The sequence below is a fragment of the Gekko japonicus genome, unplaced genomic scaffold (genome assembly GCF_001447785.1).
Source record: "Gekko japonicus isolate JY-2015 unplaced genomic scaffold, Gekko_japonicus_V1.1 scaffold2328, whole genome shotgun sequence".
In the NCBI taxonomy this organism is placed as follows: Eukaryota; Metazoa; Chordata; class Lepidosauria; order Squamata; family Gekkonidae; genus Gekko; species Gekko japonicus.
The window spans coordinates 132,756-159,258 of NW_015161474.1; the positions used below are offsets into that span (position 1 = coordinate 132,756).

The 26,503-nt window shown below is 45.5% G+C and overlaps 1 protein-coding gene across 1 annotated transcript in view; it reads left to right on the forward strand.

The window, feature by feature from the left end:
- CDH9 (cadherin 9) overlaps positions 1-26,503 on the forward strand; it is a 160,840-nt gene that overhangs the window by 40,575 nt on the left and 93,762 nt on the right. The window contains exon 2 of the mRNA XM_015429143.1: positions 15,696-15,990. Within this exon, the coding sequence (XP_015284629.1) occupies positions 15,696-15,990 (295 nt within the window). The remainder of the gene's footprint in view (positions 1-15,695; positions 15,991-26,503) is intronic.

The window sequence follows — 26,503 nt, forward strand, 5'->3', positions numbered from 1 at the left end:
CCCTCCCTCCCTCTCTTTGCTGGGTTTGATATACAGCCATTTATAAATAAACTTGGGATTGTAACTGTCTACTTCACTCTGGTTCACGGGAAAAAAACATCCAAAAAGTAATTCAATATTTTCCTATTAGAATTAGTTATATTTGGATTAATTATATCTATTTAATTGGGATTACTTTAGCAATTAGGATAAATTGGATTTATTCAGGAGAATTCTATGCTTGATGAGGTTCAGAATTAAAATAAGACGTTAACAATATAACAACAACAACAGCAATAACCTTTATTGGCATGACTTCATGTCAGGCTCCCCCACAGCATCAAGGAAGTACACTCTTGCAGAAAGGTTTTACTTTATTTGAAGCTATAGGTGCATGTACAGGATCACTGTTAGGAATAAGGGGAAAGCAATGAGCATGACAGGTTATAGTACATTCAAACAGCTGAGGCCCAATTGCGGGACTTCCCGCGCGCGCCATCGGGCCTGGGAGCAAACGCTTCTAGTTGGCATAACATATCTCCTTCCCACGGCTCTCCGTGAGATCACCCAAGCAACTATCTAGCAGCAAACCATCTGTGGCCTTGAGAGATATATACGTTCCAGCAGCTAAGCAATTAAGCGCATCAACAGGTCTACATATGAACCCGAAAGCAAGTAAGCGCATACATGTGAAACCCAGAATAAGAAATTTGGCAGCTTGCTGACACTTCATACACATGCTCAGTCAAAAAGGAAGGGAACATTACCCCAGCTTTTAAAACATCCCTTTCCTCTTAACGACGTGACAAATACATTTAGCCACAGTCTCAATGATCTCAGAGTCATGAGTGGTTAGTAGATGGGAGGTCTTGTGATCAGATTGAACATCATACTTTTGAAGCAGAGGATCTAGATAAATTGCACGAATATCAAAATAAAGTATACAATGCAGGAAAACATGTACAATACTTTCTATGTCCTTCGAACCACAGACACAAAACATATTAGAATATGGAATTTTCTTAAACCTCCCAATCTGCTAACATACAAGCTCTATAAACGTAAGGGGAGGTCAAACAAGAAAAATATTCTGCCAAGGAATCACTTGGCACGAGCCCCCACCTCAAAGGGAAGCATCTATCTGAGATGAGGCTTCTGAGTTCTTGCAATCCAATATCTATAAGTCTGTGTTTAATCAAGGCAAAGACCAGCTTCTCAGGGAGGGTACCTAAGTCATCCAAACTAAACCCAATTACAGTGATGTTCTTTTCTATGACAGATAACCATGCAGATGATTGAGATTCAGATAACATATATGCAATGAGACTATTGGGGCTACTCCTAAAATATTAATGTAGCCAAAAATTTGATGGTAATAATCCAGGATTTTGTCTCTAGTAGTCTATGATTGGTCTCCAAGCATATAACGGCACAGGACACACGCTGGCAGCCCTAATATTTTCCTTAAGAACTTAGATTGTACTTGTTCTGTTCTTCTATTAAAGGCTGTCAACCAAATTGGTGCGGCATAGAGCAGTCTGATACTTATTTTATGGTTGAACACTATTCCTATTGGAATTAGTTATATTTGGATTAATTATACTTATTTAATTGGGATTACTTTAACAATTAGGATAAATTGGATTTATTCAGGAGAATTCTATGCTTGATGAGGCTGTTTGGTGCCAGTTTGGTGTAGTGGTTAAGTGTGCGGACTCTAATCTGGGAGAACCGGGTTTGATCCCCCACTCCGCCACTTGCACCTGGCTGGATGACTTTGGGCAAGCCGTAGTTCTTGAAAAAGAGCACTTTCTGTCAAGAGCTCTCTCAGCCCCATCTGCCTCACAGGTTGTCTGTTGTGGGGAGGGGAAGGGAAGGGAAAGGAGTTTGTAAGCCGCTCTGAAACACCTTTGGGTAGTGAAGGGTGGAGTATAAATCCAATCTCTTCTTCTTCTCCTCTCAGGGCTACAGGAATGAATTGATTGTCCTTAGTACTAAAAAAGGGTGATCGCCAGAACATTATTATTTACAGATTTTAGATGGGCTACCCATCTAATGCTGTAGTGAAAATACACTCCTAAATATCTAAAGCTTTTAACATGCTCAACCCTTCTCTCTTATATACTTCACTTGACAGGTTTCCAGGTGTTCCCCAAAGCCATTATTTTTGATTATTCAAAATTTAAGGTCAAATCATTTAAATCACAATAGTCTAAAAAAACAAGATAGCATCCTTTTCATCCCCATTTCTGACAGGGAGGGTAACAGAGCATCCTCTGCATACAGAAGCAGTGGGACATGCCTCGCCCCTAGTTTTGGATTATGACCATCAATTCCTTCCAAATAGGGGGCTAAGTCATTTAGGAAAAGATTAAATAGTAGTGGAGCTAACGTGCAACCTTGTTTTACTCCTATGTTGATTGGGCATTTTGGAGTCAGGTCTCCCTCCTTTGAACATCTGACTGGACAGCTGGTTTCCAAGTGAAGTTTTTTAATCAGGAAAAGCAGTCTCGGATCAATCCCGAGGCCCCTTAATTTCTTCCACAAAAGATCTCTAGGTACAGAGTCAAAGGCCCCTTAAGTCGCGGTTATCAGACCAGCAAATATTAGGGCTAGAACAAATCAGATTTTGCCAGGGAAAGTCAACTTTAGATCACTGGATGGTGCTAAGCCATTTGGTGAATAAATAATACCGTCCGGGCTCTTTTTGTAGCAGGAACTCCTTTGCATATTAGGCGACACACCCCTTATGTAGCCAATCCTCCAAGAGCTTACAGTAGCCCCTGTAAGAAGAGCTCTGTAAGCTCTTGGAGGATTGGCTACATTAGGGGTGTGTTGCCCAATATGCAAAGGAGTTCCTGCTACAAAAAGAGCCCTGGCCGCTTAAACTATTTGCAGCCTTTAGTTAACAATATAACAACAACAGACCATTGAAATATGCTCGGGGGCATCAAGAGCATAAACATTTTTTTTGTGGTGCTGTGGTTAAGAGCAGCAGACTCTAATTTGGAGAACCAGGTCTGATTCCCCACTCCTCCACTTGAAGCCTGTTGGGTGACCTTGGGCCAATCTCAGTTCTCTCAGAACTAGGGTTGCTAGACTCTGCCCTTCAGCTGCCAATCAGCTGTCCAGTGGGGGGACTTACCTGGAGAAAGAGAAAGGCCCGGGCCTTATTGCCAGTGTCATGAACTCAGCGACATCCAGGCAACACTCTGGTTTTTGGGCAAAAACTCTATGGCAGAAGCCAGTTTGAACAGAGTTTTTCCCAGATACCAAATTGTCACCTGGACGTCACTGGTGTGATGACACCACTTCCTTTGCAACACTGACAATGAGGCCTGGACCTTTCTCTTTCTCCAGGTAAGTCCACTGCCATTCTCCACCAGTAGCCAGGAGGGACTCAGAACTCTCTCAGCCCCACCTACCTCACAAGGTTGCTGTTGCAGGGAGAGAAAGGCAAGACAACTGTAAGCTGTTTTGGGACTCCTTAGGGTAGAGAAAAGCAGGATATAAAAACCAACTCTTCTTCCAAAACTATCCGTAAAACAAACCTCAGACCATAATTGGGCCATTTTGAAAAAGCCGTAAAGATAAAACTTTTTAATTAAAAGGCTAGGTAAAAAGATGTGTTTTAGCCTGGTGCCTAACAGAAAGTAAAGTAGATGCCAGGTGAGCCTGCAAGGGAAGGGCATTACATGGGGAATAGTACTTACACACAGGGGTTGTTTCTTAGAAAAAGAGCTAGGGGAACTCATTAGCATAACTCATTAGCATATGCCACCCCCCCTGACATCACCGGAAGTGTGTCATAAGGCCTCACCCCCTGACATCACCGGACGTGTGTCATAAGGCCACACACCCCGCCCCCAACGGTCCCGGCCGCTGCTGCCGGCCTTGCAGCTCCACTGCCAAGCCCCATGAGGGGCCCGGCGGTGGACCTGCAAGGCCGGTGGGAGTGCAAGGAAGCCCCGCGAAGGCCCTCCCTGGCCCCAGGCAGGCAGGGGTGGGGAGAGGCAGGGAGGAAGCAACTTACCCTCCCTCTTCTCCTGCCTCCTCCTGGCTGAATGAGGGCCGGAAGCGGGGCGGCCGGAAGCAGGGGGCGGGGCTTCATCATGTGCCCCACCCCCCGTACCTCACCCGGGGGAACTGCGATCCCCCGCGATCCCCCCCGAAACGACCTCTGCTTACAAAGCATTTTGTGGTGGACTAAAGAAAATGCATCAAGTACTGGAAATAATATCAAGCCATGGGCAAATGTACATTCACAGTTATTAGCATGGCTGTATAATAAGGACCATTTAATGAATACATTTTGGCATTGTAGAATTCCTGTGTGACTACTGGTGAACAATTCTGTGATTGGTATAAAGGCTTATGGAGTTCAATAATGGCCCTGGGTGGTATCCTGAGCTGGTTTAGTATACTTTGTTGTTTTGTAATTGGTTTGTTTTTGTGCATTTACATAGAAACATCATAAAAAGAGACCCTGAGGTTTTTTAAAAAAGTGGAAGGGCATTCCAAAAGTGAGGTGCCACCACTGAAAATGCCCTGTTTCTAGTTGCCACTACAGATGGGCATGGACCGGGAAAATAGTGGTTCTTTGGGGTTCGGGGTTCATTTGAATAAACAAACCACAAACTTACACAAACGTTTCTGTTTCCTGAACTGGTTCGTGGTTCGTTGGGTTTGTGAGTTCATAGAACAGCCTCACCTGGAAGTGAGCCCTGAAGGCATTTAAATGCCGTGGGAGCCCACCACCAGCCCAGGGCCTCAACCGAGTGAGCTCTGAGAGTGGGTTCTGAAGGCTTTTATAGGACTTATATGTCCTTAAATGGGCAGGTCCTTATATGGGCAGGCCCCAGTATCGGGCCAACAATGGATAACATCTGGTTTAGAATGGCCATGTGAAAGGGGCCAGTGTGTATCACCTTAAGGGTGACACATATTCCAGCAACATCCACAGCTAACAAATTGCCAGTCTGCTGGTACTGTTCGTAAGAGTTGCTACAGCTTCCAGACATGGAATAAAGCAAAACAAGGGTTCTTCTTGTTCCATCAATATGCTCCCATGCTGTGTTTTGAAATTGAAACTGATTAGCTGTTCTGGCTGATGACTTTCACCTAGAGAAGGACATGGGAATTGTGTTAATTCTCTTAGAATCAGAGAGTTGGAAGAGGTCATACAGGGTATCAATCTAACCCTCCACTCAATGCAGGATCAAGCCTGAAGCATCCCTGATAAGTATTTGCCTAGCTGCTGCTCGAAGACAGCCAGTGAGGGGGAGCTCAACACCTCCCTATCCACAGCTAACAAATTGCCAGTCTGCTGGTACTGTTCGTAAGAGTTGCTACAGCTTCCAGACATGGAATAAAGCAAAACAAGGGCTTTTGACCCCTCATTGGGGGGATGTTGTGACTGCTGTCAAAATTTACAGCAGTGTCATTGATTGTTCCATGGTAGATGCTCCTAGGATTTCCCAGGAGTGTGGGCTGGCAAACAATCAGTACAGCACCCCAGAATGCTGCACAGTACAGAGCCGGCCCTTCACTATTGATGTAGTGAAGCAAATAAGATTTAATAGTCAGTGTTCCAAATTCAGGCCCGATGTGGACCATACTGTTCTGCAAATGCACAATGATTCTGCTTAAATACACACAAGTGCAAAATGTGCCACCCAGAGCAGAGCCATAGTGAGGTAATTGCAAAATCTGGTCACTCTTTTTATTCAGTTGTAATGTCAACGGCATATGGCAGTTTCCTAACGATGCGGTAGCACCATTCTAAGTGTGCATAGAAAGTCTTGCAAAACCAGGGATGTTGATTACTTTCAAAAGAACATAAAAGAAGCCATGTTGGATCAGGCCAATGGCCCACACAGCCCAACACTCTGTGTCACTCAGTGGTTAAAACCCAGGAGGTCCACAAGTGGGGCAAGAACTCCAAGTCTTTCTCACTCTCTTCTGCTCCATTCCGCCCACATCTTTTTTGAAGGGAGGCCTCCAGAACTGCACACAGTAATCCAGGTGTGGCCAGACCAATATGATGAGCAGTGGGACTATGTTGCCTGGTGATTTAGACGTCATACCTCTCTTGACCATCTCAGAGGCTTTTGATACTATCGTTCACCATCTCTGTCAGCTATCCTATCAATATATCAGTCAGTGAATGCCACTGGGGTATCATGCAGAGTCACCATTCTGCAGTAGTTGCAAGGGAAGAAAGGTCTTAGAAGATGGTGCTGGGAGAGTGCTGTTCTTCCCCAAGGAGATATATCAAGATGGGTAGCCATGTTCAGGCGTCAGTTTGTCGAAAAAGGTGAAGGAGCTCATTAGCATAACTTATTTGCATATGCCATGCCCCCTAACACCCACCACTCAAGCACCACTGGACTGCTTTGGATTGCTAGCTATGGGGGGCGTACAGATCTGCCTTCACAGAGGAGGGAGAGCTTGTACCTGAATAAAACTTGGTCTTAAAGGTGCCACTGGACTGTTTTGGATTGCTAGCTATGGGGGGGGGCGTACAGATCTGCCTTCACAGCGGAGGGAGAGCTTGTAGAAGAAAACTTGGTCTTAAAGGTACCACTGGACTGCTTTGGATTGCTAGCTGGGGGTGTGTGCGTACAGATCTGCCTTCACAGAGGAGGGAGAGTTTGTACCTGAATAAAACTTGGTCTTAAAGGTGCCACTGGACTGTTTTGGATTGCTAGCTATGGGGGGGGGGACGTGCAGATCTGCCTTCACAGAGGAGGGAGAGCTTGTACCTGAATAAAACTTGGTCTTAAAGATGCCACTGGACTGTATTGGATTGCTAGCTATGGGGGTGGGCACGTAGATCTGCCCTCACAGAGGAGGGAGAGCTTGTACCTGAAGGCGGGCTGGGGGGGGGCTCTGCAACTTACCTGGCTGCTTCTTACTCTTTGTGGCCCAACTGAGGGCTGCTGGGAGCAGGGGTTGGGGCTTGTTGCATGTGCCCACCCCCTGGGCTCCTTACTGCCGGAGCTCCGCTCCTGTGTGCTCCCGCAAGAAATGACCCCTGGCCATGTTCGTCTTTCTGTGGCAGTAGAAAAGACCAAGAGCCCAGTAGCATCTGAAAGACTAACAAAATTTGTGGCAGGGTGTCAGCTTCCATACCTGAAGAATGTGAAGAACTGAGCAGTAACTCACGGAAGCTCATACCCTGCCACAAATGTCTTTAAGGTGCTACTGGACTCTTGCTCTTTTGTTCTTCCCCATGGTATTCAGCCAGTGAAGTCCCTCAGCATTTCCTCGTTTCTTCCATCTCACTTAACATCAGTGCCATTTCTCCTCTGCGTTTGAACCAAGCAAAGCATTTGCTGTTCTGAATAAGAATCCAGAGATGGCAATGGATTTGGATAGGTGAGCAAGCTGAAGCTGAATACAGACAAGATTCAGATGTTGTTAGGGTGAAGAGAATCTGCTAGAGTAGGACATGCCCATCTTGGATTGGGAGCACTCTCTTTTAGAAAGGTCAGGTCCACAGCTTGGGGTTCTACTGGTTTTAGCATCACTTCCAGAATCCTAGGCAGTAGCTATAGACCTACTGATCAGCAGTACCCACTCCTAGACCAAAAGCATGATGCCACCATCATTCGTACTTTGAGCTTTTCCATATTAGACTGCCCAGAGCAATGGTTTGGGAAATTCAGTTGGCCCCAAATACTGCTGCCTATCTATTACTAAAGAAAAAAAGGGGGTGAAATATACATCCACTCTCAAGGAATTAAATTGGCCTTCAATATGTTTCAGGTACAGTTAAAAAGGTGCTGCTTTTGACCTTTAAAATCATAAATGGTTTATCTCCAGAGGGAGTCTCAACTCCCAAATGAACCATCCGGCTAAGGTCTGCTATTAAGGCTTTATTTAAAGTGCCATTTTGATAGAGGTCTTTTCAGTTCATGGAGTACGTATTCTTCCCTCCTTTTTTTTTTTTTTTAAGACTGGTACTTTTTCTGTATCTGTTTTATTTCCCAGTGACAAATTAACTGCTCAATAATAAATGAGGTGATTTGCCTGCTTATCCGCTGTTGTTCAATCCAGCTGTTCAACACTCTCAGGCATCCCAGTTGTTAACTCTATGGTTAGAAGATTTTAGGGAAGTCTTTTTCTTTTCAGAACCTGCAAAGGTATGGTTTTTGGTCCCCTTTGAGAAGAGAGCTCTGGAACCTTATGGTGTTTCTGTAATATTAGCTTTATTTATAAATACATGTCAGGACCTGTCCTGTGCTAGCCTTAATATGAGATGAAAACTCCTCAGAGCAGGAGGATTGAGGTGTCCCAGACACACACACACACACACCGTGGAGGCGGGGATTCCCCGTTGACAGGCCCCAACTGCCCGGCCATCAATCAGCTGGCTAGCGGGGGCGGGGGGGGGAATACCACAATAAAGAGGGAGGTTCTGCTGAGGTGCAACAACATGCCTATGTCACTGCCCACATAACCTGGAAGTAACATCATGACTTCTGAAATACTGGGGCAATTCTCTGGGCAAACAAACAAACAAACTATGGTCAGGGACTGGCCTACCTGAGGGATCGCCTTTCCCCGTATGTTCCCCAGAGAGCACTGCGATCAGGATCCCAAAACCGCCTGGCCCTCCCTGGCCCTAAGGAAGTCAGGTTGATGGTAACCAGGACGAGGGCTTTTTCATTTGTAGCTCCGGCCTACTGGAACGAGCTCCCTGCCGAGATCAGGGCCCTGCGGGACTTGTCACAGTTCCGCAGGGCCGTGAAAACAGAACTTTTCAGGCAGGCGTTCTGATAGGAGCGACGTTTTACCAGCAGCGCCCTGTGGCGAACTCCGATCCTATACGAAGTAATGCGGCGGTACCGCCAAATGTGTCCCTAAATTGCACTTTAGTTTTATCGCCAACTAATAAAAATGAATGTTTTATATTGACTGGTTGTGTTTTAAATGATGTTTTATATCTTATTGTGAATGTATACTGCTTGTAAGTTCTTGGAAGTCGCCCTGAGCCTGCTTGGCGTGGAGGGCGGGGTAAAAGTGAAATAAATAAATAAATAAATTTGGCTTCTACCATAGAGTTTTCGCCCAGATACCAGAGCATTGCCCAAATGTCCCAGAAGTGATGGCGTCACTTCCCAGTTATGGGGGTTGTGACCTGGGTACCTCACTGCACATCAGCAGAGGCTCCCTCCTACTCCCAGTAAGCCCCTCCTCAATCCCCATCAGTTGTCAGGAGGGACCTGGTAACCTTAAGAGGATCCCCCCCCACAGTACCCAGACTCTAAACAACTCAGAATCACCAGAGGGAGGCCCCCATGTCTACTACCCACCAGCTTAGTAATCCAGTGGATATGGTGACTCGGCAATCCCCAGAAGCGTAACCATCAACACCCAAGACCTCCAGTGTCTCTATCAGGTCCAATGAAGGTGGTAGGCTCAAGCAGAAACCTGGATCAGGTGGCGAAGGAAATACCTGGTTACACAAGGTATCACCTAAGGCAATCTTACTTGGGGGGACAGCACTATACTTTTCAGTCATGGCAAGAAGATGCTCCTCCTCTAGAGACTGGATGGGTGGAGATATGAGTTCCCATTAGAAGTCTTGAGTTGAACTCTAACCTGTGCTGCTTCAACTTACTATAAAACCAGCTCGCACAGCATCAGCCTGGAGAGTTGCCTACTGAGGGAGTTCTAGCGGTATAGAACCTTACCTGTCACCTCGCTTCACTCTCGTGTTCCAGCTCCTGTCGCAGAGTCTGTAGCGCTCCTCAGCCTCTACTGCCCTACGTCTTGACCAATGTTCCCTCTAAACTCTGGAGTCCTGTGAGCAAAAAATTCTACTTTGTGAGCTACTGGCATGAAAGTTGTGAGCGAGTGATTTGGCTGCTGCATCAACTAATTTTCTCTGGAGCCATCCTTCCTGAGCGAAGACAAAAAATGTGTGAGCCGGAGGCTATAAAACTGTGAGCTAGCTCACACTAACTCAGCTTAGAGGGAACACTGGTCTTGACCAATCTTCCCTCTAAACTGTGGAGTCTTGTGAGCAAAAATTCTACTGTGTGAGCTACTGGCATTAAACGTTGTGAGCGAGTGATTTGGCTGTTGCATATATCAGTTTGCTCTGGGGCCATCCTTCCTGAGCTGAGACAGAAATGTGTGAGCCGGAGGCTAAAAAACTGTGAGCTAGCTCACACTAACTCACTTTTTTATTTTTTATTTTGAATTTTAGTAAGTATTACATATTGTCTTTTTACCCGTACATTTCGTGTTGGTTTTTAGCCCTCCCCCCTCTGCTATTCCAGTGTGTTAGTTCTTTATTCCCAGCCACGGGCACAGAGTCCGGATCTTGCCCTGAACGTCTTTTCTTCCTTCTGTTGGTAGCCATTCCAAGTAGGTCTTCCATTTCTTCCCAATTCCTGTGGTCTTGTCTTCCCATGTGGTCTTCTGATTCAATTTCTCAATTATATCCAACTGTATGAAATCAAACAGATAATTGTGCCAGGTTTCTACTGTCCACTTACCCTTGTCCTTCCAGCCTAGAGCGATCACTGCTTTGCTTGCTAGTATCATGACTTTAAACATAGCTTGGTTCTCTTTACTTACTGCTGGGTTCCCTAATATACCCATTAGCATTAAATTAAAGTTAATGGTCAGTGAAACTTAATATATTCGTTTTATAATTTGTAATATTTTTGTCCAAACACTAACTCACCTTAGAGGGAACACTGGTGTTGACTTGTGTTGTGACCCACGTACTTGTTCAGGTCTGGTGAAAAATGGGCCGATACAAAACTATGAGTCTCACTTCAGTGCATGCTACAGAGTATATGCAGACCCCTCTGCTTCAGATTCAGTTTCCTTCAAGAAGTAGATGGGCAAGCAGCAATTTGAGTCATGTGTAGCAATGTTGCAAATGTTTACTGCTCTGTGGCATCGATACCACAAACTGGTCACTCATCTCTTCAAGATTTCAGCTACAATCAATATGAAAATATAATAATACTGCCTATAAAATTAAGGCATGTGAGCTTTTCACATGCCTACCTGGTGAGCATTAAATCATATGTTTACAGTCCCTTTTTTGTTGGTGTTCATTGGGATGTAACACATTTTATAAGGCAGCCTGCTACTAGTGCTTAGTTGATCAGAAGGACAGCTTCATAAAAAAGCTTTGTCACACTCTAAATGGGACTTTCCCACACAATAATTTTGTTGTTGTTGTTTCCGTTGTACTAGGACTGTGGAACTCTTAGGTGTTGAAAATATTTCCTGATTGGCTCAGACTGCCTATGAAACCAAGACAAAAAGTGCTGGCTCAATTCTAAAGGGTTGAATCCAGGCAACATTTTTACCCAATCTCATCTCATTTCCCTCCTTACTACAGCCCGTGCCCCACCTGGCTTTTGTCCATGTGGGTCCCCTGACTAAGGATGGGCACAAACCACAAAAATGAGGTTTGGTTCATGAGCAGATTGCTCCATGTGGCTCACCTGTTCAAAGGGACTTTCTTGGGTAACCAGCCCCAGTCAGCCCCAGACTCAGAGCCATTTCAACCCCTGCTTTCTGCTCCCTGTGGCTTTTCACGGGAAGCAGAAAGCAGTGGTTGAAATGGCACCCAGCCATTTCAACCAAATAGCTCAGCTGTTTTTCGTGAAGAGCATAAATCAGAGGTTTAGACCCCTGCTTTCCGCTCTTCACGAACCACCACAAACCACCATGAACTGTGTCAAAATTTGTGAAAGTTCATGGCAGTTCTTCAGTTCATGAACATTGCTTTACGAACCACAAACCAGCCAATGTTTGTGACGAACTTCAGTTTGACAGCTGGTTTGTGCCCATCCCTACCTATGACAATGTAAGCCAAGACAATGTGGCAATGTGCCTCGTTGCATCGTGTAAGATGGCTCCTCAACCTGTTCAGAAGAAATGCTGGACATCACAAGACAGAAATTGCACATGTGAACACATGCGGTGTTACAAGTACATATAAGATTATATTAACGTAGGGTAGGCAGATTCAGGATGGGAAACTCCTGGAGATTTGGGGATGAAGCCTGGGGAGAACAGGGACCTCAATGGGGTACAATGCCATAGAGTCCACTGTCCAAACCCAACCATTTTCTCCTGGAGGACTGATCTCTGTAGTTTGGAGATAAACTGTAATTCCAGGGAATCCCCAGGTCCCACCTGGAGACTGGCATCCCTACCATTACATTGGTCTACTTTTCCACTTTGGGGATGCAAAGTTTGAAGCATTTCTGACATCTTTGTCTATGAAGGAGTTAGTTTCTTGAATGGAGGGAGTTTTCTTCAAGCTAATGAGCATGCAGTTCCTCCACCCGTATTTTGAATGAGTGCACCACCTATACTACTTCCTTGGAAGAAGTCTGCTAGATGATACCAATAGTCCTATATTCTGTTTCCCATGGTGGCCAATCTGCTGTATCTATGAAGCCAGCAAGCAGGATGTGAGGTCAACAGTTCTACCCTGTTGCTGCCACAGACAGAACTATCATCCAAGAATTTGTTTGGGATTAGATTCACTGATCTGGGACATGTGCTTCCTCAGTAACTGAAATTAATGCAGTGTATTTTGTATTTAGGTAAGTCTATCAGTCCAAATCGAGGGCCGTGGTGGCTCAGAGGTTAAGATGCTGAGCTACAGACCAGAAGGTCTGTAGTTTGGCAGTTCAAGACCCGAGTGCCGCATGACGGAGTGAGCTCCCATCTCTGGCCCCTGCCCCTGCCAATCTAGCAGTTCGAAAGCAAGAAATTGCAAGTAGATAAATAGGTACCACTTTGATGGGAAGGTAACAGCGTTCTGTGTGCCTCGGCGTTTAGTCATGCCGGCCAGATGATCACGAAAACATCTTTGGACAGCGCTGGCTCTTCGGCTTGGAAAAAGAGATGAACACTGCCCCCTAGAGTTGGATTCAACCAGATTTTGAGCAAGGGAAACCTTTATCTGTCCAAGTGGTAATATAACCACTGTGGTGTTTTGCATTTTAAAAAAAATCAAGAGAAGTAAAAAAAAAAACTGATTTACTGTCAAGGTGTGGAGGGGGAGGGGGTACACTACTTTTCAAAGAACAACACATACACACATGCTACATAATTGCCAATTTAATCGCATAAACTACTGGAATTATCTGATGAAGGGAGCTTTGACTTTCAATGGCCAGGGTCCGGCTTACCTAAGGGACCGCCTCTCCCTGTATGTTCCCCCAAGAGCACTGCGATCAGGGAATCTCCACCTACTGGAAGTTCCAGGTCCCCGAGGTGTGAAGTTGGCCCAAACCAAGGCTAGGGCGTTTTCGGTGGTGGCTCCTTCCTGGTGGAACAAGCTTCCGGAGGAGATCTGGGCCCTGCGGGACCTGATACAGTTCCGCAGGGCCTGCAAGATGGAGCTTTTCCGCCAGGCCTTTGAGGGGGAGCCACCACCGCCGCCATTATTCCACCATTGAGATTCCAGCCATCTACCTCACTGGGGGGGGGGAGATGGCGCCCAATCGAGCCAGTGTAAATAGTCTTCCTGGTGCTCATGCTATGAAGAAAATTGGCTGCCAGTATGGGACGTCGTGAATCTTGGCCACTTTATGTAAATTATTAGAGCACCAAATTTTATTATGTAGGCAATGTTGTTTTACTGTCTGTACTGTGTACTGTTTTATATTTTAATCTCGGCATGGCCGTCTGTTAGCCACCCTGAGCTGTTGGGTAGGGCGGGATAGAAGTCCCAAATAAATAAATAAATAAATAAATAAAAGCGCCTGGACCCAGAGTATTGCTGCTCTTTGAGGTGCTCATGGACCCAAATCTAGCTGGAATTATCTGTATCCCTACAGTGAGCACTGGGGAGGAGAGGGTAACGTTTGGTAGAAACTGAATGCTGTCACCATATTGCTATGATGAATTTTACAACAAATGATTTTTATGGCTACCAAAGGGGAGGGATAGCCGGCATAACAACAGCAAGACCTTGATTCAACCGATACAGTCATCAATGAATACATGCAAATGTATATTGGTAATTGAAAGTGAATCCAATTCAGGAATTTTATTTTTGTTTTCCCGATTAAACTGGGATCAAGGAGGAGTAGACCACAACACAGAGAGAAATTCAGAACTATAAAAAGAAATGGACTGGGGGAATCCACTTATCCCCAGTACTGTCTTCTCTCTCTCTCTCATAAAGATGGGCAGGGCCAGCAACAGCTGAAAACATCCTGAACTTGTTGTACCCCTAACCTAATCCCATGAGCTGACTCAGGGGTCATTCCGTAGAAAAAGAGCTAGGGGAACTCATTAGCATAACTCATTAGCATATGCCACACCCCCTGACATCACCGAAAGTGTGTCATAAGGCCACACCCCCTGACATCACCGGAAATGTGTCATAAGGCCACACATCCCGCCCCCAACGGTCCCGGCTGCCACCGCCGGCCTTGCCGCTCCACTGCCGAACCCCATGAGGGGCCCGGCGGTGGACCCGCAAGGCTGGCGGGAGTGCAAGGAAGCCCCGCGAAGGCCCTCCCTGGCCCCAGGCAGGCAGGGGTGGGGAGAGGCAGGGAGGAAGCAACTTACCCTCCCTCTTCTCCTGCCTCCTCCTGGCTGAATGAGGGCCGGAAGCGGGGTGGCCGGAAGCAGGGGGCGGGGCTTCGTCATGTGCCCCGCCCCCCGCACCTCACCCGGGGGAACTGCGATCCCCCGCGATCCCCCCCGAAATGACCTCTGAGCTGACTACAAAAAAACAACAACACTCATTACAATTTTCTTTGGCTGCCTCACACCTAGAGTTGCCTGCTCTGGGTTGGGAAATACCTGGAGATTTTGGAGATGGAGCTTGATGTGGGTGGGTTTTGGTGAAGGAAGGGACTTCAACCGGGTATCCACAGAGACCACCCTCCGAAGCAGCCGATTTCTCCAGGGAAACTGATCTCTATCATCTGGAGATGAATAGTAATAACTGGGTGATCTCCAGGGACCCATCTGGAGGTTGGCATCCCTACCCACACCTCTGCAGGCACATCCAGGAAGAGGTCAGCATGAGTTCTTACCCCACCACCTTTGTATCAAGGCTACAGAACATTCTGAAGAGCTCTGGAACAGCCTGAACGTAGTGAAAGGGGGAATAGTCTGCTAGTGGTACAGTAAATAAATTAATGTAAAAGGATTCTTCCTGTACCCAAGGAACCACAAGACTGCATACCCAAGATGGCTCTGACCTTGGGATTTTCAAATAGCAGCCCCCAAAACAACATGACAAACCTTATTTAACTGATGGAGATCCAAAGTGTCACGGCATAACCCAAGTCGTCTTCTTTTTTCTTTCTTTTTCTCTTCTTTTTTAAATCTCACTCAAAAAAGTTTGTTAGACTAGCTGTCTTCAGGACAAAATATAAAACTATCTGGGTTTGTGGAAGAACACTGTGGGGGAAAAAATCTGATTATCGCATTTGACATTGTATTCTTCATTTTAAATGCTACTTTTCTTATCTTCTGCATCCTTGCATCCTTTATCAGTTTGTTTAGAGTTACTTTGCATGTGAGACCAAAGTCTCCGATTTGCAATTTCTTCCCCCAATAGTGAGACAGGAGATAACCAACGGTGACCCCAATTATAGACAAGATTTGTAAAGACTTACTAGTATATGAGGAAAGATTGGGTTGTTAATAACAATGCATATATTTATAGCAGTCTTTCCCTCCCCTCTCTCTCCCTAAAGCTACACACTGACCAAGATAAAGGAGATGGAAATTTAAAATACATATTAACAGGAGATGGAGCTGGCAGTCTATTCGTTATAGACGAAAATACAGGAGATATTCATGCTGCAAAAAGGCTGGATCGAGAAGAAAAGTCCCTGTATGTCCTACGTGCCAAGGCTATAGACCGGAAGACTGGAAGACAAGTCGAGCCAGAATCGGAATTTATCATTAAAATCCATGATATCAATGACAATGAACCTAAATTTACCAAGGACATTTACACCGCCAGCGTCCCTGAAAAGTCTAGGGTTGGTAAGTGTAATTTATTATTACATACAATATAGAAAGGTTGTTGTAACCTTTGTATCATCTCTCTTTTTTTAAGTAAATTCCTAACGGAGGTTATTCTCCATATTTAAGCTACAATGAAAGCTTCCATAAATATCAATTCACCCGCTCCCATTTTACGCACAATATCTTTTACTAGCAAATGGGTTTCACAGTCATCTGCCTATTTCCAGCCCATTGGTTGCCATACGGCTTGCAGAGAACCAGTGGCAGTCAAACGGAAACATGCCATAGACTGTACACACTTAACGGTTATTGTCATTTGGCGCCGGAACTCTGAAAACAGTGTTTAACAGGCTGATGCTGGCATACGTAATAAAACGGTCAGTGATGGCAATTTGCGTGACATTTCTGCGCCACTATGTCCGTCCAAAGTGTTTTAACTGCAAATGTTGGTTTTTCCCCCTTCTAGCAAAAAGACTCAAAAATGTCCTTGTGCCAAAACCTTAGACGTTTGCCTTATACAACTCTAGATATATATAGTAATGGCTCCTTTCTCTTGAGCAATAAAGATTAGTATCCAAATGGGTGAAAAAAAGATCTGTTGAGTGCACACACCTGTCTGTGTATAGACAATAACACTCCCTGCAAATGCAGCTTTCCTCAACAGTCTAGCGATGGAGCATGCACAGAGTTTGCCAATGGCTTAGATATGCTGGCTTCTCTCCCCCTGACCTTCCTCATTTCCCACCCTCTCTTCCATCACCCCTTCCTTCTTTTTCACCATGGCGTAATATGACACCTACTTTGCACTAACTAGGGTAAGGTCTAACCAGGGTTGGCCACTTAACCATGGTTTTAAGTGGGTTTCCAAACCAAAGGGCGGGGGGAGGGGAATCTGCCTGGAGTCTGAGCAAGAAATGTGGTAAAAAAAGAAACAATAGAACATGCAGACAAAATTCAACAGCAGGGCAAACCACAGAACAGGCAGGGGTAGTTTATAGGAAAGAAAAGACAGCCATAGGAAGAACAGAGCACACTGGTAACAAACACCATAGTTAGGACCAGGGGTCATTTCGTAGAAAAAGAGGTGCAGGGGCTCATTAGCATAACTCATTGGCATAGCTTGTTTGCATATGCCACACCCCCTGACATCACTGGAAGTGTGCCAGAAGGCAACACCCACCACTCAGGTTCCACTGGACTGTTTCAGATTGCTAGCTATTGAAGGTGGGGGGAGCATGGGACGTGCAGATCTGTCCTCGCAGAGGAGGGAGAGCTCGTACCTGAATAAAACTTGGTCTTAAAGGTGCCGCTGGACTGTTTTGGATTGCTAGCTATGGGGGGGACGCACAGATTTGCCCTCACAGAGGAAGGAGAGCTTGTACCTGAAGGGGGGGCTCTGCTACTTACCTGGTTGCTTCTTGCTCTTTGTGGCCCAACTGAGGGCTGCTGGGAGCAGGGGGGGCTTGCTGCATGTGCACGCTCCCTGGGCTCCTTACTGCTGGAGCTCCGCTCCTGTGCGCTCCCGCAGGAAATGACCCCTGGTTAGGACTAATGCTAACTTTGCTCTGAGCCAAACAATCCATTCGGGAATTAAAAGGGGGTATAAATAGGACTATTCCTGCCCATGATAAAATAGGACTATTCCTGCCCATGATACACTCCTCATTTCCCGCAGGAATGTCTCATCAGATTTGGCATGTTCTGGAAGTGCTGTGCAGCTTTTACACCCCTGACAAAGCTGCTGCCCTCAAAGATTAATGGGTAGGGTAAGAAACCAAAGGAGAGGGAGGAAGCACTGTGGTAGAATGGGCCTTCTCTGGCCCGTAGGCCTTATTCCACCCTGCCTTCCAAGGGGTTTCCGACTCCCTGGAGAGGCTTTTCTCTCTCTCTCCAGTAACACATCACCACCATCTGACCTTTGTAAGGGACTGCCCACTAGGAGGGTCAGGACTCCCAGCCTCCCTTCTGAGTTCTGAGGCCTTCCCTCTGTGTCTCCTGCTGCCAGCACCCGGTCACCATGAGGACAGGTTACTGCCTTGTGTGCCCTTGGAGGACTGGCCACTTGCAAACTGCCTGTCTTCCCCCTCCTGGCACTCCTTTCAATGTCCAAGACTGTGGAAATGTATGTGGTACAGAGAACCACAGCCAGCATCCAAATTAGGGTTGCTAAGTCTATTTTGCCTACTGGCGGGGGAGCCTCACTGGGCTCCGGGAGCCATCCAAAGATGTGCGTGCGCAAAGTGCGCACCGGCAGCACATCACCGGAAGGGATGCGCGACATCGGCCATGTTGAAGGCGTGGCCCCGATCATCAGAGGGAAAACCATAGAGTTTTCCCTCCGACAATCGGGGCCACGCCCCCAACGTGATTGACGTGGTTGCGTCACCTCCGGTGACGCAGCCATGCTGCGCTTCGGGGGGCAGAGTTCCCCTTGGGGCCTAATTCCGCGGTGGCGGAAATTGGGCCTCCAAAGCGGGGGTTTACCCGCCCCCCGCCCCCACTTGACAGCCCTAATCCAAATCTTATAAAGTATTTTTAGAAAATAAAGTGTTCATAAGCATACTTTTTGCACTCTGAGCAAGGGAACCAAAAGAAATTGTTAAAACACAAAACCTCTGTCCCTTTCTTTATACATGCCCTATCAGATGTTAAAATAGGATGGGCCCCTTCAGAGTAGGTTGATATAGATATCTCGAATTTCCTTACTTTGAAGATCCCTCCAGTTCACTTAGGTCAGCACATGGTCAAAATGGCTGCTTTCCCGGTGGAGAGGTCGGTGTGTGATCATGTCCTCAGCACCCAATGAAAAAAAAGAGCTCCTTTGTTCTACAAGGAGCTTTTATCATATCTGTTTTCCCCTCCCACTCACCAGGTCACACCAGGTCAAATAAGTACTTCCTGGAGATCTCAAGTAATCTCCTTCCTGTAAATTATCTAGTATTCTATACCTCCAAAACTCTGTTCCCTGCTTGGGGGGGGGGGAGTCCATCATATTGTCTCACTGGCTAGATCTATTAGCACATGCATAAAGGTAATCTGGAAAACATTTGGAATAACTTCCCTATTCCTGGCTGCACTCTGCCCAGAGGGGGGAGAAAACCTGTTCAAACACAAAGTGGAGGTTTAGCTCATTTCAAACTTCCCTGGAGAGAAAAGGGCATTTCTTCACAAGCACCATTAATCAGATATGTTTGGCTCACTGCTGAATTTCAAGAGAGAGAAGAGATGTCATTTGGAATATCCATGTACAGGCTACCCAATTTTAGGGAATTCAGAGCTGAAATTAAGCGTGACATTTTAAGCCTCCACAGTAGTCCAAGGCTATTTAAAACAATCAAATAAGTTCAGACTTTTACATTTGAATATCTTTCATAAAGCTTTCTACATCAAGAGTCCTCAACACTTTTGAGCCTATGGGCACCTTTAGAATTCAGTACATCTGAAAATACAGCACATTTTCTGTTTACAGCAGCCCTGCATATCTTGGGAACAAAGAGCACAGAGCACAAGACCCCAGCAGGATGGGATCTAGGCTCCATGTAGTCTACCACCCAATTTTCCCAACAGTGCTCAGATAGATGATTTCTGGAGGCTGGAAGTCTGGAGAGAGAGAGAGAGAAAATGCCCTGCCCCTTTAATAGAAGCTTAATGGACTATTATTTGCCAGGTGATGTTATTTACCTTCATGCCATGAAAGTAGGGTTGCCAAGTCAAAATATCTCCTTACCAGGGGACTTCCGCGCTGTGGCTTGAGTGCGTGCGTATGCGCAAAGTGCGCACGTGTTGCATGCACATTACCCAGAAGTGATGTGACGATGCCGGGCATGCTGGGGGCGGGGCCATGACCATCCAAGGGAAAACCATTGAGTTTTCCCTTGGATGACCGTGGCCCCACCCCCAGCGTGCCCGGCATGGTCACGTCACTTCCGGGTGACGCACACGTCAGGGTGGGGTTCCCCCTGGGGCCCGATCCGCCAGCGGCGGGGAACGGGCCTCTGGGGCGGGGGTTTCTCCACCCCCCGGGGGGACTTGGGAAGCCTACATGATAGGTTTCAGTGGCCCATTTCCAGATATTAAGTCTCTATTAAAGGGGCAGGGCATTATACCCATCTGAGGTCCATCCACTCACCAAACCCTGCCCTCCCCAAACTCTACCCCGCCAAATCTCTAGGCATTTTCCAACCCAGAGCTTGCGACTCTTTCTAAGACTCACAAGGAGAGCCATTCTAGTTGGTTTCTAGGGCTTCCAACCTCCGGGTAGGACCTGGGGACCCCCCAAAATACAGCTTATCTCCAGACTATAGAGATCAGTTCCCCCTGAAAAAATTGGATGCTCTGGAGGGTGGATTCTATGACATTGTCCTGCACTGAGGTCCCTGCCCTCTCCAGACCGCATCCCCTAATATCTGGGACTTTCCCCACCTAGATCTGTCAATGCTACCCCTCATAGGGGGAACCAGGAAACTCTATTGGTTACCCAGCAGTGCCTGCTATTCAGTGGCATAACAAAAGGTACCAGTTAGACAATCCTGCTCTCCCTTGAATTATTCTCATATCTCTGACCCAGATTGTCTTTGTTATGCATGTCATAGTGGAGAACACATGCTTCTACCAAGCCCTGAGCATGTAAAACCCATCAGTTTCAAAGATGTCGACGGCTCCCCCGGGTTTCAGACTATACACATTTCTATGGCATCAGGGAAACTAATGTTATTCTTCAAAATAAGACAGCACAGAAAACACCATTGTAGACATGCCATTGTGTGCATTCCCCCCTCCCTTTTCAATTCAGGTATACTGAACCAGGGGAAAAAAATCTGGTTTCCCGAATAATCCCAGATCCCAATACCAGTGTGGTGTTCGGATCCAGGATTGAAAATCCCATTTTCTCCTGGTTCAATAGACCCGGGGGGGGGGGGGGGTGTTTAGAAATATTGATTTCTAAAAGCCCCTGCCTTCCCTGGGATGTCTTGCTGATAACCTGCTGTGCCTTGTTCCTGTTGAAGCCATATGGCCTGCACATTTGGCTGGAGAAACTTTATAGCCCTGCCATATAACCACACATTCTTCACACTTCCATGCTAGAAGCTAGGGCAGCATGCCAGAAGTCACGTAGCTGATGGGGAAGGCTGGAGGTTGGGTCACCTGACTGCAGAGGGAGTTCCCAGACTCCCAGCCTATTCCCACTTGTACCCATGACAACCAAGAATTGGCCACCCCCCTGCCCACTCACAATTGGCTCCTGGCCAGAGCTAATTTGTGACTGGAATGGGTCTATAACTGGTCATTCCCAATAGGAGAGAGTTCTGTTCTCTCTGCTCCTCTTGCGTTTTTGTTCCTGTTCGTGAGCTCTCTTCTCACTTCTTGTTGTTTTATTGCACCTGGACATGTGGTCTCTGGGAGAACAAAGACCTGCTTGGTAACTGGAGCATATAGTGTGCAAAAATGGGTGTTCTCTTCAAGATCCCCGGAACCCTGGACTGTAGATGTTCCTGATATGGTAACTATGTACCTTACTGTGTAGTTAGGGCAAACTGCCTTAGGCTTGTTGTTTTGAAATCTTTTGTAGTCTATTTGCAAGACTCTGAGCTGAATAAAGACCTGATTATTTTTAAATGGTCTCTGATGTGTAACTGAGTTCCAAGGCTAAACGCCTGTGACTTCTGCTCACCATAAAAGCTACCTTTGTAAGAATTAAACATGCATCTCTAGATAGAGGTGCTAATGTGTAAAACCCAGATGCCAGCTAAGAGTCTGAGCCTTGGCTCTTAGGCTGGAAGGGGACTCTAGTTAAAAGAGGTTCTGGTGGCAAATTGTTCTGAAATCCAGAGAGGGTAGCCTACCTCTCTGGGTTGTTGTTTACTGTACTGAAAAAGTATAGGGTTCCCTCTCATTCCTGGACAGGCTTGGGGGACAGAATCCTATACAGGAGGAAAAAATGCAGACCAAATGCTGTACCCACGGGGAGCAGCTTGTTCCCCACCAGCACAGCTGATCCTGGGCAGACTTCTCTTGCAGCCCGGTTTAAACCAGGCTGAAAGAGAAGTCAACACCAAGGCAAGGCGTAGGGGAGCTCTCCCCTCCCGCCACTCCGGCCGATCCTCTCTTGTGGCCAGTTTAACCTGACCTGCAAGAGGGGCCCATTTAAACTGGGCTGCAGGAGAAACCAGCCAGCCCTAAGCTGAGCTATCCGCCGGCTGTCTTCTGCAGTCTCTTTACAGTTGAAAGAGATTGCAGCAGCCCAACAAACAGCTGCTCCTGCCTCTTGCTGTTTTCGGATCTACTGGTAATTCCTGAATATATCCAGGATCTTCTCAGGATTCATTTCCCGAGAGAATCCAGATACATTCGGGATGCCAAAATATACCCGAAAAATACTGATAGAGAATATTTCAGATATATTTTCAGCTCGGGTAGATCCGAATGCACGCACCTAGTAGCAAGCCAAACAGATCTTCCTCTTAAACCATGTGAAGCGTCATCTCTACCTGCGCACATCTCCTTCCCATCAATTAACGGATTATCGTTTGCTGGGCTGTTTCTCATTTTTATGTCCCTATAACTGTTAACATCCAAAAAGGAGAGCTGCCACAGCTGACTAGTTCAAACTTACAGGTGACCTTTAAATCAACAGTAAAAGGTTTTTTGGTTTTTTTTTATCGTGCTTGTACTTGGAAATTATTTGACAGATCCATTTTCCTTTCCAGTTTTATTAGACTACTTTCTCCCCTCCCTCACTGACAGTGTTCTAATCTCTGGACCAAAAAGAGAAAAAAAAGGCATTATGAGCTTCAAGTCTCCACCTCAGCACTTTTTGCTCATCCCTAATGCTGACGCTGCAGTGCAGTATGATGGGACGTGTTCTGCACAGTTAGAGATGTTGTCCTTCATATAAAACATCATCAAGGTCCCTTTCCTTCAGGTCTGATCTGGGTGTACATGACAAAAAAAAATTAAAAATCCAAGGGATGCCCTGTTTAAAAAAAAAAGTGTCTAAAATTGCATGAAATAGCATGGGCAGCATTCCTGTTCTTAAAGCACATCTTCATGTACCTAGTAAGTACTATACGTTGTAGTTCCCTGATTAATCAGTGTTACTTTCAGGCAGGGGTCATTTTGTAAAAAAAGAGGTGCAGGAGCTCATTAGCATAACTCATTTGCATATGCCACCGCTCAGGCATTTAAGATCATTTAAACAGACTTCAACACATATCTCACTGGTACAATGTATACATATGAATGATCTAATTGCAATCTAATTGCAACTTCTCCATAAAATATGCCCAAATCAAGCATTTCTGAGCCCGACATGACAACTGACAAAGGGTGCTTAAAGTTGTACTGTTCTTTCCCCCTCCCTCCCAATTAAATCACAACCCTTTAAAGCAATAACGCCCTTCAGCTTACCAGACCTCTTTCTACAGCCACAAAAGGCCACAACTAACCCCTAAATGGATGGAATAGGTACAGAACCCAGAAAGAAAAAGAGGCAGAAGGATGCAAAAGCCAAACTTTTGGCAGGGCAAGCTCCGAAAGAACAGCTGATTAACAAGGCTGTTCTTGTAAATGAAGTAAGGTTTATTCATCACTCATACATCCCACTGATTCCTGTTGTACTGATGATTAGTTACCAGCCACTTGGAAGTCATACCAGTGCAATACTAAGAATATATAAAAGGGAGAGGGAACCCTCTCCAGCTCCAAGGTTTTGACGGGATGCACCTTGATGTTTAGTCATGCCAGCCACATGACCATGGAAACGTCTTCGGACAGCGCTGGCTCTTCGGCTTTGAAACGGAGATGAGCACTGCAACCCTAGAGTCGGATTCGACTGGCTTTCGAACAAGGGAACCTTTACCTTTTACCTTTTTACTATAAGGAAGGACAGGATTGCCCATTGGAAACAATGGGAGAGACTTGAAGGCCCATTGGAAACAATGAGAACCAGGAATGCCAACTGACTTCCATGGGCTCCATTGAAATACATTACAGTACAAGTAGAGTGGCAAAGAAAATGCAGAATGGATTTTCCATTAAGGCCTCTGGGCCCAAATAGACTACTCTGGGACTGGAATGGCAGATCCAAGAGTGGAATGACAGCCCCTGGGGTAACTGATGTGTTCTGAGGGTGGAATGACAGGCCCCAGAGTAGAATGAAATCCCCTGGGAGTAACAGATGTGTTCTGAGGGTGGAATGAAAGGCACCAGAGTGGAATGACAGCCCATGGGGATAGCAGGAGTGTTCTGCGACTTGAAAGACATTCCCCAGACAGCCCCTGGGGGTAGCACGAGTGTTCTGGGAGTGGAATGACAGGCCCAAGAGTGGAATGACAGCCCCTTGGGGGTAGCTGGAGTGTTCTGGAACTGGATTAAGAGACCATGGAGTGGAATGGCCCCAGATTGGAATGACAGCCCCTGGGGGTAGCGGATGTGTTCTGAGGGTGGAATGACAGGCCCCAGAGTGGAATGACAGTGCCTGGGAGTAGCAGGTGTGTTCTGAGACTGGAATGACAGGCCCCAGAGTGGAATGACAGCCCCTGGGAGTAGCAGGAGTGTTCTAGGAGTGGAATGACAGCACCTGGGGGGTAGCAGATGTCATTCCAGAAAGTTGGAAACTTTAAATATTCACCCTCGATTATTATTTTTAATTAAAAAGCTTTACTCATCTACAGTCTGTCAGGTTAAATATTCAGAATCTAGTCATTTAACTGATCAAATACCAACTTCAAAAGGAGTAGAAAAAGGATGTATACTGGCCCCACTTCTGTTTAATCTATTTTTGAATGATCTTCCATCAAGGTTGGAGCATGTCAATGGACACCCTCCTAAATTGGGATCTCGAAAGATCCCCCTTCTGCTTTATGCAGATGACACTACAATCCTTTCTTGTACCAGGGTCGGTCTTCTCAGATATTTGCTTTTCATAAATTCTGTGCTGATAACTCTTTGGTCATTAATTATTCAAAGCCCAAAGTGCTGGTCTTTTCTAAATGTTGGAAGCCTATGAAGTGGACAGTAGGAAAAACTGAGATTGCCCAGGTTAAAAATTTCAAATACCTAGGGATTACTTTTCAATATAACCTTAAATGGTCAACCCATAGATCCTGTAATATTTCTTTAGTTAAACAATCTGTTTCACACCTTAAACAATTATTTTATTCCAGAGGGAATCAATATTTACCGGGTGTCATAAAGATATTTGAAATTAAAAATCTCCCCCAACTATTATATGGAATCCTCGTTTGGATAACAGGCCTTCATAACAACCTTGAAAGACTACAGGCCTGCATTTTTCGCCAACTTCTAGGCATTTCTAACTGTATTCCATACTCCTCTCTTTGTTTAGAACTGGGCCAACATTTTATAAATACTAAATGTTGGTTATTAACGTTTAAATTTTTGTTGAAAGGACATTTCAGATTGTCACCAAATTCTTTAATCTAACATTTTAAAGCTTATAGCGCATCCTGGTTGTCATATATTGAGAAGAAAATTAGTCAAATTGGCTTTTCCTTAGAGTATTTCTATTCACTGGATGAAGTCTCTATTTTCCAGATTATTAAACAGAGACTGCTTGACCTTGAACTCCAAATTTTACATCCTGCACAATTTTGCATATTTTCTCAGGCTCAGTGAATCTCCCAATACAATATGGCCAGATGGCCCACTTCACAACTTAGCCCAGCCTTTGCACCGTAGAGCCTTTACACTAGCCCGACTAAATGTGTTCCCTTTGAAAGAGCTCTCAGGTTGGTTAAATAAAATTCACCCTTATGAAAGGTTATGTTCTTGTCCTTTAAAATCCGTGGACTCAATATATCATATTATTTTTTAAAAAAGTTTTATTTATTAAATTTTTAAACAGGCTCATTCATTCATTATTATACATCTTAAAGTTTTATTTATTAATTTTTTATTTGTTGTTCAGTCACTGCTCATTCATTCATTATTATACATCTTAGAGTCATTTATCCATTTTCTAGCCATTTGTACATATCCGCCCATCGTTTTACAAAAACTTTCTTCATTTTTCTACATAATGCTACAGAAGAAAAATATATCATATTATTTTTGACTGCCAATTTCACTCAGTCTTACGCAAAGAATTGTTGCCATCTTTATTTACTCCTAGTTATAGTTCTAATAGGGAAAAAGCTATTCAATATCTACTAAAGGATGCTAATCCTAATATTACAGCTATAGTGGCCATTTTTTTGCCAAAGTAGTCAAAGTTAGATCTACTCTAGTCAAGGATTGACTTGTATTGTTTATTATGTTTTTTATATCCATACCATGTTATTGTACATCTTTGTATCTTACTGCTATGCCATTAAAGGTATTTGACTTTGACTCTAAAATTTCATCACTTAACACTGGATCAAAGGAGCCATAAATTAGCTAATAGAGAAAACAAGGGGCGGGACTCGTGATACTCGCGGGGGGGGAGAGGGAGCTACACACTTATCAGGCAGAGGAGGAAGCAGGAGGAGGAGGTAAGTTCCCCCCCATCCCGCCGGCTCCCCCCGTCTCC